At 47.9% G+C, this 16,898-nt stretch overlaps 1 protein-coding gene across 3 annotated transcripts in view; it reads right to left on the bottom strand.

Moving 5' to 3' along the window:
• RFWD3 (ring finger and WD repeat domain 3) overlaps positions 1 to 15,672 on the bottom strand; it is a 37,926-nt gene extending 22,254 nt beyond the window's left edge. For all 3 annotated transcript variants that reach the window (XR_011601001.1, XR_011601002.1, XM_070952999.1), the window contains exons 1-6: positions 15,422 to 15,672; positions 14,181 to 14,386; positions 13,464 to 13,555; positions 13,194 to 13,391; positions 11,666 to 11,757; positions 5,639 to 5,753 (exon numbers count right to left, since the gene is read on the bottom strand). Coding sequence is in view for 1 of the 3 variants with exons in the window: in XM_070952999.1 (XP_070809100.1) it covers positions 5,639 to 5,753; positions 11,666 to 11,757; positions 13,194 to 13,391; positions 13,464 to 13,555; positions 14,181 to 14,386; positions 15,422 to 15,672 (954 nt within the window). In the remaining 2 variants the exon portion in view is untranslated. The remainder of the gene's footprint in view (positions 1 to 5,638; positions 5,754 to 11,665; positions 11,758 to 13,193; positions 13,392 to 13,463; positions 13,556 to 14,180; positions 14,387 to 15,421) is intronic.
• Positions 15,673 to 16,898: the final 1,226 nt, after the last annotated feature.

A 16,898-nucleotide genomic window follows, 5' to 3' on the forward strand; every position in this document is an offset into this window, starting at 1 on the left:
AAGGTGACACGGAGGACCAGGTTGCTGCTCTGCAGATATCGGCAACAGAGGCCTGGGTAGCCCAGGCTGCCGACGTGGCCGCGCTCCTAGTTGAGTGGGGGAGAATGTTGCCCGGTATCGGCTTGGAGTTCAAGTCATAAGCTAGCTCAATGCAGGCTCTGATCCATCTGCTGACCGTGGGGGCCGAGATCTTCTGGCCATGGACGCCGGGTTGAAGACCAGGAGGGCTTCTGTGCGACGGAAGGCCGCCGTTCTGTGTATGTACGTCTGAATCACCCATCGGACATCAAGGGTGTGCCAGCGTTTCTCCCTGTGGTCCCTTGGTGACGGGCAGAAGTCCGGCAGAATGAGTTCCTGGGCTCGGTGGAACCAGGAGTTCACTTTTGGGATGAAGGTCGGGTCCAGCCGGAGGACCACCGAGGAGGCTTTGAAAATGCAGAGGAAAAGTGCTGCTAATTCTGAGACTCGCCTTGCAGAGGTGATCGCTAGGAGGAAAGTCACCTTGAGAGTCAGGTGCTTGAGGGAGGCCAAGTCTAGCAGTTCGAAGGAAGGGCCTGTCAGGGCCTGTAAGACTAGAGACAGATCCCAAGATGGGTAACGGTGTACCATTGGTGGATGTAAGTTTGTTGCCCCGTGAAGGAACTCCCTGATACGTGGGTGATGTGATAGAGTCCGGTATGGTGCGCAGGAGACGACCGTCGATAGGGCTGCGGTCTGGCGTCTTAGGGTTGCTGGGGCCAGCCCCTTGTCTAACCCTGACTGCAGGAACAATAGAATGTCTTGAATCGTAGCCGTGGTGCCCGGCACTCCAGCTGCAGAAGGCCCTCCAGGAAGCCTCGTAGATACGAGTTGTTGACGGGCGTCTAGCCGCCTGAATAGTGCTGACGATGCTATCGGGTAGATTGTCCTTCTTTAAGATGACCCGCTCAAGTGCCAGAAGGCTAATTGGAGCCACTGGGGCTCTGGGTGGTTGACCTCGCCCTGACATAGTACAAGCTGATGTGATGGGATCACCCATGGTTGCTCTACTGACAGGGCCACCAGATCGGCGAACCACTGTCTTCGAGGCCAGTTTGGAGCCACCAGGAGCAGGTCGGCCTTTTCCGCCAGTAACTTTCGAACCAGACGAGGGATCAACGGGACCGGTGGAAAGGCATACAGAAGGCCTGCCGGCCACTTCCAGTGGAGGGCGTCGTGGTCCTCTGCTTATGGTGTCGGGTAACGTGTCACGAAACGAGGTAGTTGGGCGTTGATTGGGGACGCAAACAGGTCCACCACTGGTCTCCCGAACCTGGAGGCGAGCCTCCTGAAGAGGCAGGGGTGGAGTTGCCATTCCGCCTGGTCTATCGTTGTTCGGCTTAGCCAATCTGCCCTCACGTTGGCTGACCCTGAAATGTGGTCTGCCTTGATCGAGCGTAGATGCCTTTCCGCCCACTCGAATAGGGCCTCGGATTCTAGCATCAGGCTGCGAGATCTCGTGCCTCCTTCTCTGTTCACGTGCGCCTTGGCCGAGATGTTGTCTGTCAGAACCAGTACGTGTCGGTCCTGAACCATGGCCTGGAAGTGGCGCAGGGCTAATCTGATCGCCCGGAGCTCCAGCAGGTTGATGCTGTTGTGTTGTTCGCCCGTGGACCACTGACCTTGTGCCACTCCATTGAGCAGGTGGTCTCCCCACCCCCGAAGACTTGCATCCGTGGTGAGGACCAGTCTGTCCGGTTCCAGGAACTCTGAGACCTTGAGGAGTGAGGTGGATGTCCACCATCTGAGGGAGAGACGCACCTTGGGGGGGAGGCGCACCTTGCGTTTGGAGTTGGCCCTCCCCGAGCGTTGGAAGGGGAGGAGAAACCACTGGAGGGCCCTCGAGTGTTTGCGTGCCCACGGAACGATGCCGAAGCAGGAGACCATCTTCCCCAGTAGGCACGATAATTGCAGCAGAGAGGCCTTCCTTCCTGACAGAATCTGAAGGGTCAGATGCTGGAGACTCTGGACCCTGTCCGGGGATAGGAAGACCTGACCCTTGGAGGAATCTATCACTGCGCCTAGGTGGAGAATCCGTGTGGACGGTTGAAGGTGACTCTTCTTGAGGTTGATTGTAAAACCGTGGTTTCGAAAAGCTTCGAGGACCAGGCGTGAGTCCCTGGCCGCTTGGTCGTGAGTCGATGAGAGTATCAAGATGTCGTCTAGATAACAGAGGATTCGGACTGGGATGGTTCGAAGCTTGGCTGCCACCACCGCCACTAGTTTGGTGAAGGTGCAGGGAGCCGACGATAGTCCGAAGGGCATGGCCCGGTACTGGAAGTGTTGGTCTCCGTATTCGAACCTCAGGTACTGTCTGTGGTCCGGGTGAATGGGGACATGGAGGTAGGCTTCTCGAAGGTCGACTGACTGGAGGAGGTCCCCCCGTCTCACCCCCGTTAGGATAGACTAGAGCGAGTGCATTTTGAACCTGTGATAGCGCACAGACAGGTTCAGCTTCTTTAGGTTCAGAATAGCCCTCCATCCCCCCGAGTTCTTGGGGACTAAGAACAGGCTTGAATAGAACCCGGAGCCTTGGTGGGCTGGTGGTACAGTCTCTATGGCTCTGATCTCTCGCAGGTGCTTCAATTCTTGGGTCATTAGGGCTTGTAGCTCGGAAGACTGTGGGACCAGGCACCGCACAAAGCGTTGAGGCGGCAGCCCTGCAAATTCTATTGATAGTCCAAATGAGATGGTGCGCCTTACCCACGAGTCCGATGTCGACCGGGCCCATTGCTGGCGAAAGAGGCGCAGTCTTCCTCCTATGGGCCCCTCGGTCTTGGAGTCACTTCCCTCTTCTGGCGGGTTTGGAGCCTGCCCCCCGGAAGGGTCTTCTGGATTGTTGGTTCCTGCCCCGGTCTCGGAACTGGTGCCTGTCGTGTGGTCTGTCGCCTCCCATGTAATTGGAGTGGTGTGGGAAGGACCCCCTGGGCCCTGGGCCAGGCCGAAAGGGCTGTTGAACTGGGTATGGAGAGTACCTCCGCTCTTGACGGCGGTAAGCCGATGGCAGTACCTTCCTCTTGTCCTTGTCCTCCACGAGGACAGGATCCAGGGCTTCTCCAAATAGATTCGGTGCCTTGTAGGGAGCTGCGGCCAGCTTCCATTTAGCTTTGAGGTCCGCTTTCCAGGGCCTGAGCCAGAACAGCCTCCTAGTCGTGACGGTGGAGGCTAGGGCCCTTGACACAAACTTTGCTGAGTTCAGGGAGGCATCAGAGGCGTACTCGGTGGCCGCAATGATCTTGTTGATATCCTGTTGCAGCCTGGTGTCTTCTGGAGGAAGCCTTTCTTGCATCTGGCGTAGCCAAATGAGGGCCGCTCTATTGAAGAAGGAAGTGGCTGTGGCTGCTCTGATTGCCCAGGCCACTGCCTGGTGTGTTTTACGAAAGGCCCACTCCGTCCTCTTCTCCTCCGCTTTGAGCCCGTCCAGTGCCTCTGTGGAAGCTGGCGATGGAGATGAGAGCGCTGCGACCGGCTGGTCCACCGTCGGGAGAAGTAATAGATCCTCTAGCTCCGGGGCTGAGCAGTAGAGTTTCTTGTCCAGGCTGCTCGGTGTAGTCTGAGAAGCCGGTTGCCCCCAGGCGTTTTGGATGACTTCAGAAAACAGCTGTGGACAGGGGATGCTGTCCTTTTCCTGTTTGGATGACTTGAAGAGGGCATCGTGGGGCCCCGCTGCAGGAGGTGGAGCTGGGTTCACGTCCCCTGGCACTCCCAGGTTAGTTGTGAGTCGTGCCTTGTGCAGGAGCGACCTAAACAGTGCCGGTCAGAATAGCCCGGTGAAAGCGGGGGTGTCTGGGTTTAGCCCTTCGTCCTCCGAGAACTCGATATCCTCTGGGGCGTCATCTGCTTGATCTGATTCCTTGGAAGAGGACTCCCGTGCTAGGGGGGCAGATGTCTTGTTCTGGACTCGATGATGATGAGACCCCTGGGCCTGTGCTGGTGGCATCGCCTGCTGCCAGCTGGCGGCTAAGAAGGATGAGAGGGCTGTGGAGAACATGGCTTGAAAATCCATTTGTGGTGGCGGGGCCCCCTGTGTTTCAGCGCCCGGTGCCGGGCTGCGTGATGAGGCTGCAGGTGAGAAAGGTGTTGCCTCACTCCGGGCCGGAGCGGGAGTTCCGTCCCTCTGGGGCCCCTTCTCTGACAAGACTGGGGTCGCCAGGATCTGCATCAAGTCAGTCCAGGTGGCCATCGCTGAGTCTGACTCCCTAGGCGTGGGCGGAGCAGTGCTTTCTGGTCTTAGCCCCCTGTTGGGTGACATAGCCAGCTTCTTTTGGGCCTTGGCACACTGCCTCTCGAGCGCCTGATGGCATCTTTGAGCATTCTTGTCAGCCCCGTCCCCGATTTGGCCCTGTGGCTGGGCGCATCAGATCGCTTCCGGGCACTCTTTTTGGACGATTTGGCCCCCTTGCGAGGTGGGCTCAATTCCAGGTCCGGGTCTGATGAGAAGAGGGAGTCAGACATGGTGACTGTAGGGCTCAAAGCCACCCCTCTGCTCTCGTGTGACTCTGAGGAGACTTCGATCACTCCGCCCCGCAAAGTGAAATAAGGGCAGCTGAGAGCCCGAAGGTCTCACCAGCTAACTCTTATTACAACAGGCACCGCACTTGGGGAAGGCTGGGCTGAGCCTCTAAGAGGCGATGTCGAATTTAGGCCCCAAGATGGCGGCCCACGTGGTCTTCAAGATGGCGGGCGCCACGTGGTGTGGGGGGGGTGCCTGTTGGAGGCAATGGACTTATGCTGGCGGCCCGAGGGTCCAGCCAGCTGCCGTGCCTTAATGCCGCTTGAATTAGGTCCCTCGTTGCCCCGTGACGGGTTTCTGTAGCGCAGCGGCGGCTGGCAGGGCTAGCCGGGCGAACCACGGCTGCACGCTGCTCTCCGGAGCGATCGGCTTGAATCCTAGCCAATCGCTCTCCTCCTCGCCCCACGCGGCAGCTGCTGGGGCTTCGAGCACTTTTGAAAGTGGCGCCGGCTGCAGCGAGCGAGGGAGAAGCGCTGCGTGGGCAGCTCGGCTTTCCGAGCCCAACGCCCAGCTGATCAGCGCTGCCGCTGTAAGCAGCGATAAAAAAATGAGGAACAAAAAGAAAGAAGGAAGGCAGAAACCAAAAATAACACCGGGGAAAGGAAATAATCAAAAATAAAGTAAAGTCCTATGCGCCCTTGAGGCAGGGGATGAGAAAGAAAGGAAAAACAAAGAAACCAGGAGACAAATACCTTTAAAAAAAGCAGGAGCGTCAGCGTTTGCCAAGCAACTGAGCGAAGACTGGGGTATCATGGGAGTGGGGGTGTGGCTAGGCAGAGGGGAAGGGGGAAGTCCTTTGTTTTTAGTACCTTTTAACACTCAGTAGTTTGCCAAAGGCTGAAGCATTAACCCATTCCTGGATAGTGGGAGCAGCGCACAGGAAAACACTGTACTATCAAGGCTCTTCAAAGTCAATGGGGAAGTCAGATTCACTTAACAAGTGGGTTACTAACTTATCAAGTGCAGTGATTCATTTAACAACTGAGGAAAGAAAAGTCCTAAAATGGGGCAAAACTCACTTAACAACAAAAATTTTGGGGCTCAATTGTGGTCGTAATTCGAAGACCTGTACAATTGTCCTGCATGAATGACTGCAGCTAATCTTACCTGTATTTGCTGCTTCAGTTTGCTGCACTCCTCTGTCATGACCTGCAGCTGAAGGCGACTCTGGGCTGATTCCAGTTCTGCTTTCCTTCGCAGGACTTGTTCCTTTTCTAAAGAGCTGTGATAAAAAAGGGACAGATCTGGTTAGAATTTTGGATGGGAAATCACCAAGAATTTCCAGCCTGTAGACTGGACTGAAAAACTGAGAAAACATCACAGGAGTCCATGACAGATTATTATTTTCCTATGGATTCCAATATTTTCATGCCCTGAAAATATTCCTGAGAATAATTCACACAAGAATATACAAAAAAATTGAGGAGTGTCACACAATCTTGGTACACGAGATGCCCTATTCAGCATTCAAGTTCTTGTGCAGCGCTGTAGAAATGTCAATCACAGTGTTTACATGTGATTCATCGATTTTGAAAAAGCATTTAATAAAATAAGACACAGCAAACTATTACAAATCCTGAAACAAGTGGGACTAGATGACAAAGACATCCGAATCATCCTTCTGCAACTCTTCCTTATTCTGGAAAGAGAATCTATATTGGCATCAGGTAGTAAATGTGAGGACTTCCTGTTTGCTGCTGGCCGCCGCCAGACGTTCCTTTGGGATCGTCAGCTTCCATAGCCTGTCAGAGCCGCCTTCACAACGGAACGGCGGCTCGAAAAAACTCCGTTCCCATGAGGAAACGGAGATAGAGCCGGCAGGGGTGGGTAGAACTCTCTGCAGAGTCCCAGAAGTTTTTCTTTTACTTTTGGGATGGAGCGGATGAGATGCCCCATATCCCCAGCCGCTGCTCCGGGCTTTGGGAGACCTCTGCTAATGCAGAGCTAGGCGTCAAAAGCAAGCCTGCGAACTTGACAGATTACTCAAAGAAAATGTGAGCTGGACCTGTAATACTGAAGCGCAAGTATTTTACTTATCTTTTAAAAATTACTTAAGAGAATAGAGGAAGAGAAAGAGGAAAAAAGGTTTTTTTTAAAATGGCGTCTGCCGCGGCTGGAGAAGAGTTTGAGAGGGAAAGTTCTTCCGTTTTTTATTATTACAATGTAGCGGAATAAATACCACTGGCTACATTTGTAGACAAAACTCCGCTCCTGTTTTTGCTTTTCTCTTTTTCCCCTGGAGGCCTGATTGTTGCTGGCTGGAAGTCTTTTGTCTTGTTTTTTTTTTCTTCTAACAAAGCCTGCTTAGGCGGAAACATGGCACTGAGGCTTGTGAAGTCAGACAAAAAAATAGGTGGGGGGGATTCCCCCACTAAGAATTTAAAGGAACAAGTTTTAACTTTTCAGTCCCAGAAACCTGATTTTAATATAATAGAATTTCTCTTAGAGGAGATTGAAAGAAGGGATGAGATTGTGAATCAGCAACTTGAAAAATTTAAGCAGGAAACTAAGGAATTGGTGAAATCCAAGTTTGACTTTTTGCAGCAAAAAATTTTAAAAATGTCAGAATTCATGATTCGGTTGGAAATAAATGCTAATTTACTAGAGTCAAAAATGGATGAAATTCAAGACAAATTGGACAATAGAATTCAAAAAACTGAAAATGATTTGTTAAATATTCAGGATTATAGTTCAGAAGAAAAATTCAAAATGGATGCTGATCAAAAGTCTGGTAATGTAGAAACTCTGCAACAGAGGATTGAAAAAGAGGTTCTAAAGATACAATATAATTTTACAGAATATGCAATAAGACTTAGAGGTTTGCAGGAAAATAACAGAGATGACTTAAGGAAAATATCTTCTGAATTTCTAGCTGGGATTTTAAAGATTCAACCTGAGGAAGTGTTTTGTAGGATTGACAGAGCTTATCGAATAAACTCCTGGACTGCCAAGCAAAGGCAATTGCCTAGAGATGTGGTAATCTATTTTTCAGATAAAGAAATTAGGAATAAAATTGTGCAAAATTCCTTCAATTCTAATTTGCAATTGTATGGAAGAAAGATTTGGATTTACAAGGAACTCCCACCTAAGATATTAATGGAAAGGAAGAAATTTGGTTTTCTGGTGTCTGAGTTAAAAAGGAGAAATATTCAATTCCGGTGGGATGTCCCAGTTGGTATTATATTGAGATATCAAGGAGAAAGATACCAGTTAAATACTGTTGAAAGAGCGGAAGAATTTTATCAAAATAGGTTGAAAATGAATTTAACGTCTTCAGATATAATACAGGATAAGCAGAAGGAGCTGGAACTAAAGACAGAGACTGTACCAGATAAATTGCCTTTGGATTTATCGGATACCCCAGCTGGATTATCTACAAATTCGAGAGAAGTGCCATCTGATTTTAATGTGATGACTTATCAAGGCAAGGACAAGCATGGAAACCAATTAGAGGATATACAAGGGATAAAAAAGAAACGCGAGACACAAAAAATTAGGATGGAAGTCAAACCCACAAAAAGAAAACAGTGGGTGAATAAGCTAGCTACAGATTGATTAGTTTAAGAAAAGGGATTTTTAAGTGATACATTTAGGGGAGTGGAGGAAATGGATAGAATGGAATAAATGTTAAATTAGATTTTATGGGGAGCCCGCTTTGAAATGTTATTAAAGTAGGACTTATCGCATAGTTTTAAAGTGGAAGGTGGTTTTGAATTGTTGCAATAATGTATAGATATAAAATACTATTATGCTAAATTAGAAGTTATTTTATAATAGTTATAGTATAATGTGTTTGTTTTTTGTTTTGTTTTTTTCTCTTCTTCTTTTCTGAAATGTATGGATAAAGGGGGATTTATAATACTTTTAGTAAGTAAAGGTCAGTATTTTGAGGAGGGAGTAAGTAATCTGTTATGAATTAGGGTTTTTTTTTTTTTTACGAAGAAGTCACAGGGGGGGAAGGGTGGGGAGGGGGGGTTAGGGAGGGGGGGGGAGGGGGGGGAAAAAGGGGGAAAAATTTGTATTTGAAAACTTTTTCAATAAAAAAAAAAAAAAGGTAGTAAATGTGAGACTAGGCCAAAAATACTCAGATGATGCAGAAATACGAACAGGGGTCAGACAGGGCTGTATCCCTGTTATTTAATATCTACTCTGAGTCAATTTTCAACGAAGCATTGGAAAACATTGATGCTGGCCTCAAAGTAAATGGTGTTCAGATCAACAATTTAAGATATGCTGATGATACAGTTCTGCTTGCCAGTAAGCATGAAGACCTTCAGCTCCTCATCAACAGAGTCTCAGAAATATCTGAAAAATATGGCTTGAAGCTTAACACCTCAAAAACCAAGATCATGGTCGTCAGCAAACAACCCATTAATTTACCACTGATAAATTTGGAAGGAATACCACTAGAAAAAGTTGAAAAGATCACCTACCTCGGTTTTAATTTACATAAAAGCTGGGACATGATCAGACAAGACAAGGACAGAGAAAGCTCGAGCAGCATTCTTCAAAATAAAAAAGATCTTCTGCAGTCACGACATATAAGCCTAAGACTGAAAATCAGGCTTGTCAGATGTTACATCTTTTCTATCCTGCTCTACGGAGTAGAGTGTTGGTTTCTGACAGAAAACCACTTGAAGAAACTAGAAACATTTGAAATGTGGATTTACAGACGACTGTTACGTATAAGCTGGGTTAACAAAATCACAAATGAGGAGAGGATAAGCCGCCTGGGAAAGCCAAGGGAAATCATCAAAGCCATTAAAAAGCGAAAGTTAGAATATTTTGGACGTGTGATGCGACACCCAGAAAAATATGGCATCCTTCACTTAATCCTCCAGGGAAAGATTGAAGGCAAAGGAGATCCAGGCAGAAGAAGAACATCATGGCTTCAAAACCTAAGGGACCGGTTTGGACAAAACTCAGCAGCACTTTTTCATACGGCTGTTGACAAAAATAGGATTGGCAACATGATCGCCAACGTCCGATAACGGATATGGCACAAGAAGAAGAAGATGGATTCCAAGGAAGCTACTTTGGTTTAATGATGAAGGTGCTGGCCTAGAGACAGTGAGTTCTAGTCTGGCCTTACCCGTGTTTTCCAAAAATAAGACCGGCTCTTATATTAATTTTTGCTCCAAAAGATGCATTAGGGCTTATTTTTAGGTGATGTCTTATTTTCAGGGAAATATGGTACTAAATGCGCCTGTCTGGCTGATAGTTTTAACTAGGGCTTATTTTGGGGGTAGGGTTTATATTACAAGCATCCTGAAAAATCATGCTAGGCCTTATTTTCTGGTTGGGTCTTATTTTCGGGAAAACATGGTAGGCAAGAGCACTTTCAGCAAGTCATTTTCTCTAAGCCCAATCAACCTCACAAGGTGGTTGTTGTGGGGTAAATAAGAGGAATATTGTATGCAGGCCATCTTGAGTTATTTCTAAAAATAAAGATGGGATACAAATTAATAAGAAATAAATAAAAGCTACAAGGAATATCCACAAAGTCACAAAACCTGACCCAAGAGACTCCAAAATCCTCACTGTGTGTTACAATATTTACAGTACAGTGTGAGTCTGGCAGCAGAGCTAATTTCTTTAAAAATGCACTAAAAGTCCTTTTGGCCTTAAAAGCAGGGTAAAAGTGCTTCATATAAACTTTAGTATCGAAAACTTACAGAACATTTCTGCAGACAGACATCTAAATTTTATACATGTAATAGCTGATCAAACAAGACTGGGAAAGATTAATCTGTTGTTGAGTGAATCTGGCTTCACCATTGGCTTTGCTTGTCAGAAGGTCGCAAAAGGGAATCACATGATCCCAGGGCAATGCAACGGTCATAAATATGAGTCAGTTGCCAAGTGTTCGAATTTTGATCGCGTGACCATGGGGATGCTGCCATGGTCGTAAGTGTGAAAAATGGTCATAAGTCACATTATTTAGTGTCGTTGTAACTTTCAACAGTCACTAAACGAACTATTGTAAATCAAGGGCTACCAGTACAAGATTCTTTCAGTTCCTATATGCATACGTTACATTTATTTGTAAAAATTTATAGGATGCTCATTGTACTTCAAGATAACTCTGGGTGGCTTACAATCATAAAAAATAAAAACTATATATACTAAAAACATCAATAAATTAATACAAATCCAGAACACCACGGCCCAATTACAAGATGGGAGGGTAGAAGCAGGAGGGGTGGAATCTGTTGTTAATCAATCAACCACCTCCACTATGAAGTTCCCCATGGGGGCCTCAAGCGTCTTTAGGTCAGGAGGGTCGGGGCTGACCACACACGGGGCAGGGGCAGGGGGAAAAGATGTTCCCCAGGGTAGGTGCAACAGAAGAGAAGGCCCTTCTTCTGGATCCCACCAGCCGGAATAATTGGGCTCATCGGGCCTGCAGCATGTTTCCTCTACCAGTGCAGGTAGGGTGAGCCAATCCCAGTGGGATGAGATGGTCCCCCAAGTGGCCTGGACCCATGCCACGAAGAGCTTTAAAGGTCATTACCAACACCTTGAATTGCACCCAGAAGCAAATTGGCAGCCAATGCAGATCACAGACCAGTGGTGTTAGATAGGCCATTCTTCAGGCCTCAAGGACTGCCTATGCCACCACATTCTGCACCAGTTGTAACTTCTGAATGCTCTTCAAGAGTATGTTGTACAGCACATTACAGTAGTCCAGCCGTGAGATGACTGGGGCCTGAATGACTGGACTCCTGATCCAGAAAAGGCCACAACTGGTACAGAACCCAAAGTTGCACAAAGGCTCTCCTAGCTGCAACTGCCACCTGCTCTTTGAGTAGGAGTTGCAAGTCCAGAAGAACCCCCAAGTTGTAGACTGGATCTGTCTGAGGAATTGCAAGCCCACCAGAATTAAAGATGGCAAAGACTCAGATCTCGGGGCCTGAGGCATCCAAAGCCATTCAGTCTTGCCAGAGTTCAGTCGAAGCCTCTTGATCCCCATCCAGGCCCTCAAAGAAACACAAAGAACACATTCTGAAGGAAGCTGGGCTGATTTAGTCTGTGCACAACACATTTCAATAAAAAAATATTTTGGCCTGATCCTTGACCATAAATGTACATGCAATTTCACATAGGAAAATGAAGGTGATCCAGCATCAATACCTTTTCATGTTTTCCTGTTCAGTGGTGTCCAGTGCTTTCAGAGTACGGGCATAAAGGACAACAATATCTGTGCGTTTGGCTTTCTTATTGCACTAAAACAAAACACAAAATGAAAGTGAGTCACTTTCTGGCAAATAATCTATTGCTAAGCTGTGGTGGTTTGGAGTAAGAACACAGAATCAATTTGTATGTTTACTTATCATCAAGTTATCACTCTTGTATTTTTCTTTACATTCCTATATGTCCTCTCTATTGCTCATATATCATCCTTCAGAATGGAGCTTTTGTTAGTATGCCAACTCTACCTATTAGTGACTAATGCTTAAAGCATTGTAAGCCGCCCTGAGTCTCCGGAGAAGGGCGGCATATAAATCAAATTAAAAAAAAAAACTAACTGGTCCCAAAATTCAGGCCTTGAGAGGTCTTGGGGATTTAGCTGCTATCCCTCCTTATCACTTCCTGCCCTAAATACAGGGCCAGCTTCTCGGAATTAGAAGTAACAATTACAATCTTGGGTCAACAAATACATCAAATATGGTGTGTTTTTAGGAAAATTGCCTGAAATGTTTTCATATCATGAGGGATAACATGTGCTTGTGGTTACTTTCTTTCCTTATCAAATGTAAAGCATTTTTTCTTTGTTTGGGCTCTTCTGCTAGTGTCTGTGCAAAGTACTTTTAAAGAATCTTGTTTCTTACTTGTCTAAATGCAAGAGACCAGGGACTCCTTGTAATCTGTTTAATTCTTCTTTGGTAACTGATTTTTATCACAACAAGCCTCCACTGCCAACAGTACAAGTGCAGTGTGTACTGTCTGCTGCAATTTGCACAGAATAAATAATTCTTCTGATTGATAAAGGCACCTTTTTCCGTTAGAATCCTAAACTCTGCAAAGTTCTGTTAAATAAGTGAACAAAGAGAACTAGTTCCTTCCTTGAAGTTCTGGCATCCCTCAGTGGATACAGGTAGTCCTTGATTTACCACCACAACTGAGCCCAAAATTTCTGTTAACATTTGTTAAGTGAGTTTTGCCCCATTTTATGACCTTTCTTGCCACAATTGTTAAGTGAATCACTGCAGTTGATAAATTAGTAACCCAGTAAGTGAAACGGGCTTCCCCATTGACCTTGCTTGTCAAAAGGCTGCAAAAGGTGATCGCATGATCTTGGGACACAGCTATGATCATAAGTATAAATCAGTTGCCAAGCATCTGAATTTTGATCACATGAGCATGGGGACACTACAAAGATTGCGAAAAAATTGTGATAAGTCACTTTTTAGTGCCATTGTAACTTTGAACAGTCACTAAATGAACTGTTATAAGTCAAGGACTACCTGTGCTTAAATGTACCATGAAAAAAATAGCTGAAAAGGTCACCTGCACCCAAAATATTGTAATACAAATGTATTAGTAGCTGAGCTAAGACTAAAATTGTTGTTTCACTTGACAAAAGTCACTCCCTGCAACCACTCTTCTTAAGCAATTCCTTTTTATTACAAAGGCGTCTTTCCTGCTAAAATTTTTTTACCTGGGGGCATTTGCCCACTTGGCCCTTCAGCCACCTCTCAATGCAGCTGTAGCCAAAGAGATGCCCGCAGCGCAGTGCAGCAAGACGATGCTGCCCAGCGTTCGTCCACTCTTCAAAACAGATGGCACAGGTATCACCACTGTCCTCTTCCAAAGGAACCAGAGATGCAGCCTCATTGCTTTTCTTTAATGGAGTTGTCTGGAAAAAAGAAAACATGGAAGGTAGCTCAAGTAAATGAGGGCCCAGGTATTCAACTTCACCTTCTCTCACCTTCTTTGGTTGGGAAGCAGTGACTCTAGAATCGGGATGCTCTATCTCATTAGAATTATCTCCAAGAGGCTCCATTGGATTTGGGACAATTACTAAGAGAAAAAACAAAGGAATATTTCACGTAAGGAAAACAAAACCAGTCTATATGAAAGTGAAGTGGTCCCAATAAGCCATTTCAATTTTAAAGAAGAGACAAAAAAGAATAACTTGTTATTTTCATATAATTCCAAACCACAAAAAAACTCACAGGCATAAACCTGTAGAGTTCAAGACAGACTTAATCAGACTACTTTAGAAAGTTACATACAAATATACAAACAAATTAAACCAATCATTACTGCACAGTAAAGACAATGCCGGGCACAAAATTTGCCCAAGACATTTCGTCTTAGCTCAGCCAATTTCTTAGAATTGTTAGGATACAAAACATAATCCATCCTATGCAACAGGAGATGCAAAGCAACAGGGACATCTATTGGGTTTGATCAAAACAGTCAAGATGGCATCCACAACAGGCCAATCGAAGTCCCACCTGTTTTTAAGGTGTAACGGAGCAGAGCTTCAATTGTAGCCACCACATCCTGCTGACACCCTCAATAGGCCGAAGTTCATGAAAATGTCACACAAACAAACAGATTGCGCTGATCAAAGATGGGCATCATGTCTTGACTCATTTACATACATTTAAATTTTCAAAGATGTAGAAACAATGCAAACCTTCCAAGCCAATTAGAGGTATTTCCTCTAAGTTTCTTGCTGGTTCCTCTTCATCCTCCGTGGGGCTGCTGTTGTTGCCGCTGCTCTCGGAATCACTTAGGACCACCGTTTCATCTGAGCTGCTGTCATTGTTGATTACTAGAAGTGATGGTTCTGTTGGTTGGGTCCTACTGACCTGGAAGTAACTATCCAATGATGCTGTGAATCTAATCAACACAAGGTAAATGTGTATTAGTGTGATATCTGATTCTAGTCCCCTCGAAACATACATTTCCTTGATCTCAGTGGCTGAGCCGTGCGGACTCCAACACCCAGAATTCCCCCAGCAGTGGCTTTGACATGCCTGGACTCCAACACCCAGAATTCCCCCAGCAGCAAGTTTGACAGGCCTGAACTCCAACTCCCAGAATTCCCAGCTAGCTTGGCAGCTGCTCTGACATGTCTGGACTCCAATTCCCAGAATTCCCCCATCTCCCCGCAGCAACTTTCACAGGCCTGGACTCCAGCTCCCAGAATTCCCAGCCAGCCCAGCAGCTGCTCCGACAGGCCTGGACTCCAACTCCCAGAATTCCCAGCCAGCTCGGCAGCTGCTCTAACATGCCTGGACTCCAACTCCCAGAATTCCCAGCCAGCTCGGCAGCTGTTCTAACATGCCTGGACTCCAACTCCCAGAATTCCCAGCCAGCTCGGCAGCTGTTCTAACATGCCTGGACTCCAACTCCCAGAATTCCCAGCCAGCTCGGCAGCTGCTCTGACAGGCCTGGACTCCAACTCCCAGAATTCCCAGCCAGCTCGGCAGCTGCTCTAACATGCCTGGACTCCAACTCCCAGAATTCCCAGCCAGCTCGGCAGCTGTTCTAACATGCCTGGACTCCAACTCCCAGAATTCCCAGCCAGCTCGGCAGCTGTTCTAACATGCCTGGACTCCAACTCCCAGAATTCCCAGCCAGCTCGGCAGCTGCTCTGACAGGCCTGGACTCCAACTCCCAGAATTCCACGCATCTTAAAGTTGCCGAGATGAAGAAACAAGGCGATGAACATCCCAAAACCGAACTGCAGAATTAGGCCTTAACAACCCCCCCACCGCCCCGAAAACAGCCTCGGAGCGTCCCCGGGGCTCGGCCTGCTGCTTCCTCCGGGGAGCGTCTCCGTAGCCCCGGCTAGCCCGCCGAGCATCTGAGGGGCGGGGAAGGAAGGAAGGGAGGAAGGCGGTCGCCAGGCTGTGGGCAGGCACCACTCACCTGGCCCGGGCTGCCCGTTGGGAGGACGACGATGAGGCGGCGGAAGGCGCTGCCCGAGGGGCGCCAGTCAGGTTCCTCCGGGAGCGACGCGGCCTCCGCGACTCCGCCACCAGGGCGTCCCGTGAGGAGCGGGCAACCGCCGGACGGCGCCCCGAGGCTTCCTCGCGATCGGCCGCGGCGGGCGGGTCTCGTTCGTCGGCCTCGGCCACGGGCGGGAGATCCACTTCCATCGCCTCCTCCGCCGCCGCCATCGGCCTCCCTCTGAGGGGCCAGGCGCTCAATCTCCCCGCCTCCTGCCCACGGGGCCCCCATTGGCCGCCCGGGAGGCGCGCGAAGGCAGAGTTTGATTTCTATTGGACGGGGGTCCTGAACACCGAGGTGCTCCATTGGGCCCCCTCGACTGCCACTCTTCCGGGAGCGGAGCCAGGGAGGGCGGGGGAAGGAAAGGAGGCTTGGAAGATGCGCGTGCGCGTTTTTAAGGCGGCCGCCGGGATTTGAAAAAAAAAAAAAAAGCGGGTTTTTCAGCCTGATGCGGGAATTGCGTTTGCGGGAGGGGCGGATGCCAGTTTCGTTGAGCATGAAACAGACCACTAGAACTAAAAAAAAAGGAAAGTGGAAAACGGGATCCACAGGAAGAAAAGCATTAGGGAGGGAAATGCCAGTTTCAAACAGCAATGTTTAATTATTAGATAAATAATTGTCATTTTAGGGCATGATAAGACAAGACATCTTATAGAGAGCAACAGGTAACAATAAAGGAACTGTTATTTTATAGCAGGTTGAGTGTGCCAGCCAGTTAGTCCCATCACTAACTATTGGGGACGAGTCATTGACCCCCGCAGAGAAAGCTCGCAATTTAGGCATCCTCCTGGATGCACGACTGTCTTTAGAAGATCATATAACAGCCGTGGCCAGAGGAGCTTTCTATCAGGTTCGCCTGATTCACCAATTGCGTTCCTTTCTAGACTGGGACTCATTACGCACAGTCACTCAAGCCCTCGACATTTCCTGACTTGACTACTGCAATGCTCTCTACATGGGGCTCCCCTTGAAGTGCACCCGGAAGCTCCAACTGGTTCAGAATGCGGCTGCGCGAGTAATTATGGGAGCAACATGGCGCTCACACGTAACACCTCTTCTACGCGAGCTGCACTGGCTTCCGGTGGCCTTCCGAGTGCGCTTCAAGGTGTTGCTTCTTACCTTTAAAGTGCTCCATGGCTTAGGACCTGAGTACTTACGAGACCACCTGCTGCAACCAATACCCTCCCACCAACCAATACGCTCTCACAGAGTAGGCCTACTCATAGTACCATCATTAAAACAATGTCGTCTAGTAGTTCCAAGGGAGAGAGCCTTCTCTGTGGGGGCACCTACTCTTTGGAACAAAATACCCCCTGGAATACGAATAATCCCAGATCTTCGCACTTTCCAACGTGCCCTGAAGACCTTTCTGTTTCAACAAGCAGGGCTAGCATAA

The sequence above is a fragment of the Pituophis catenifer genome, unplaced genomic scaffold (genome assembly GCF_029215685.1).
Source record: "Pituophis catenifer annectens isolate HBS135680 unplaced genomic scaffold, rPitCat1.0.hap2 SCAF_13, whole genome shotgun sequence".
In the NCBI taxonomy this organism is placed as follows: domain Eukaryota; kingdom Metazoa; phylum Chordata; class Lepidosauria; order Squamata; family Colubridae; genus Pituophis; species Pituophis catenifer.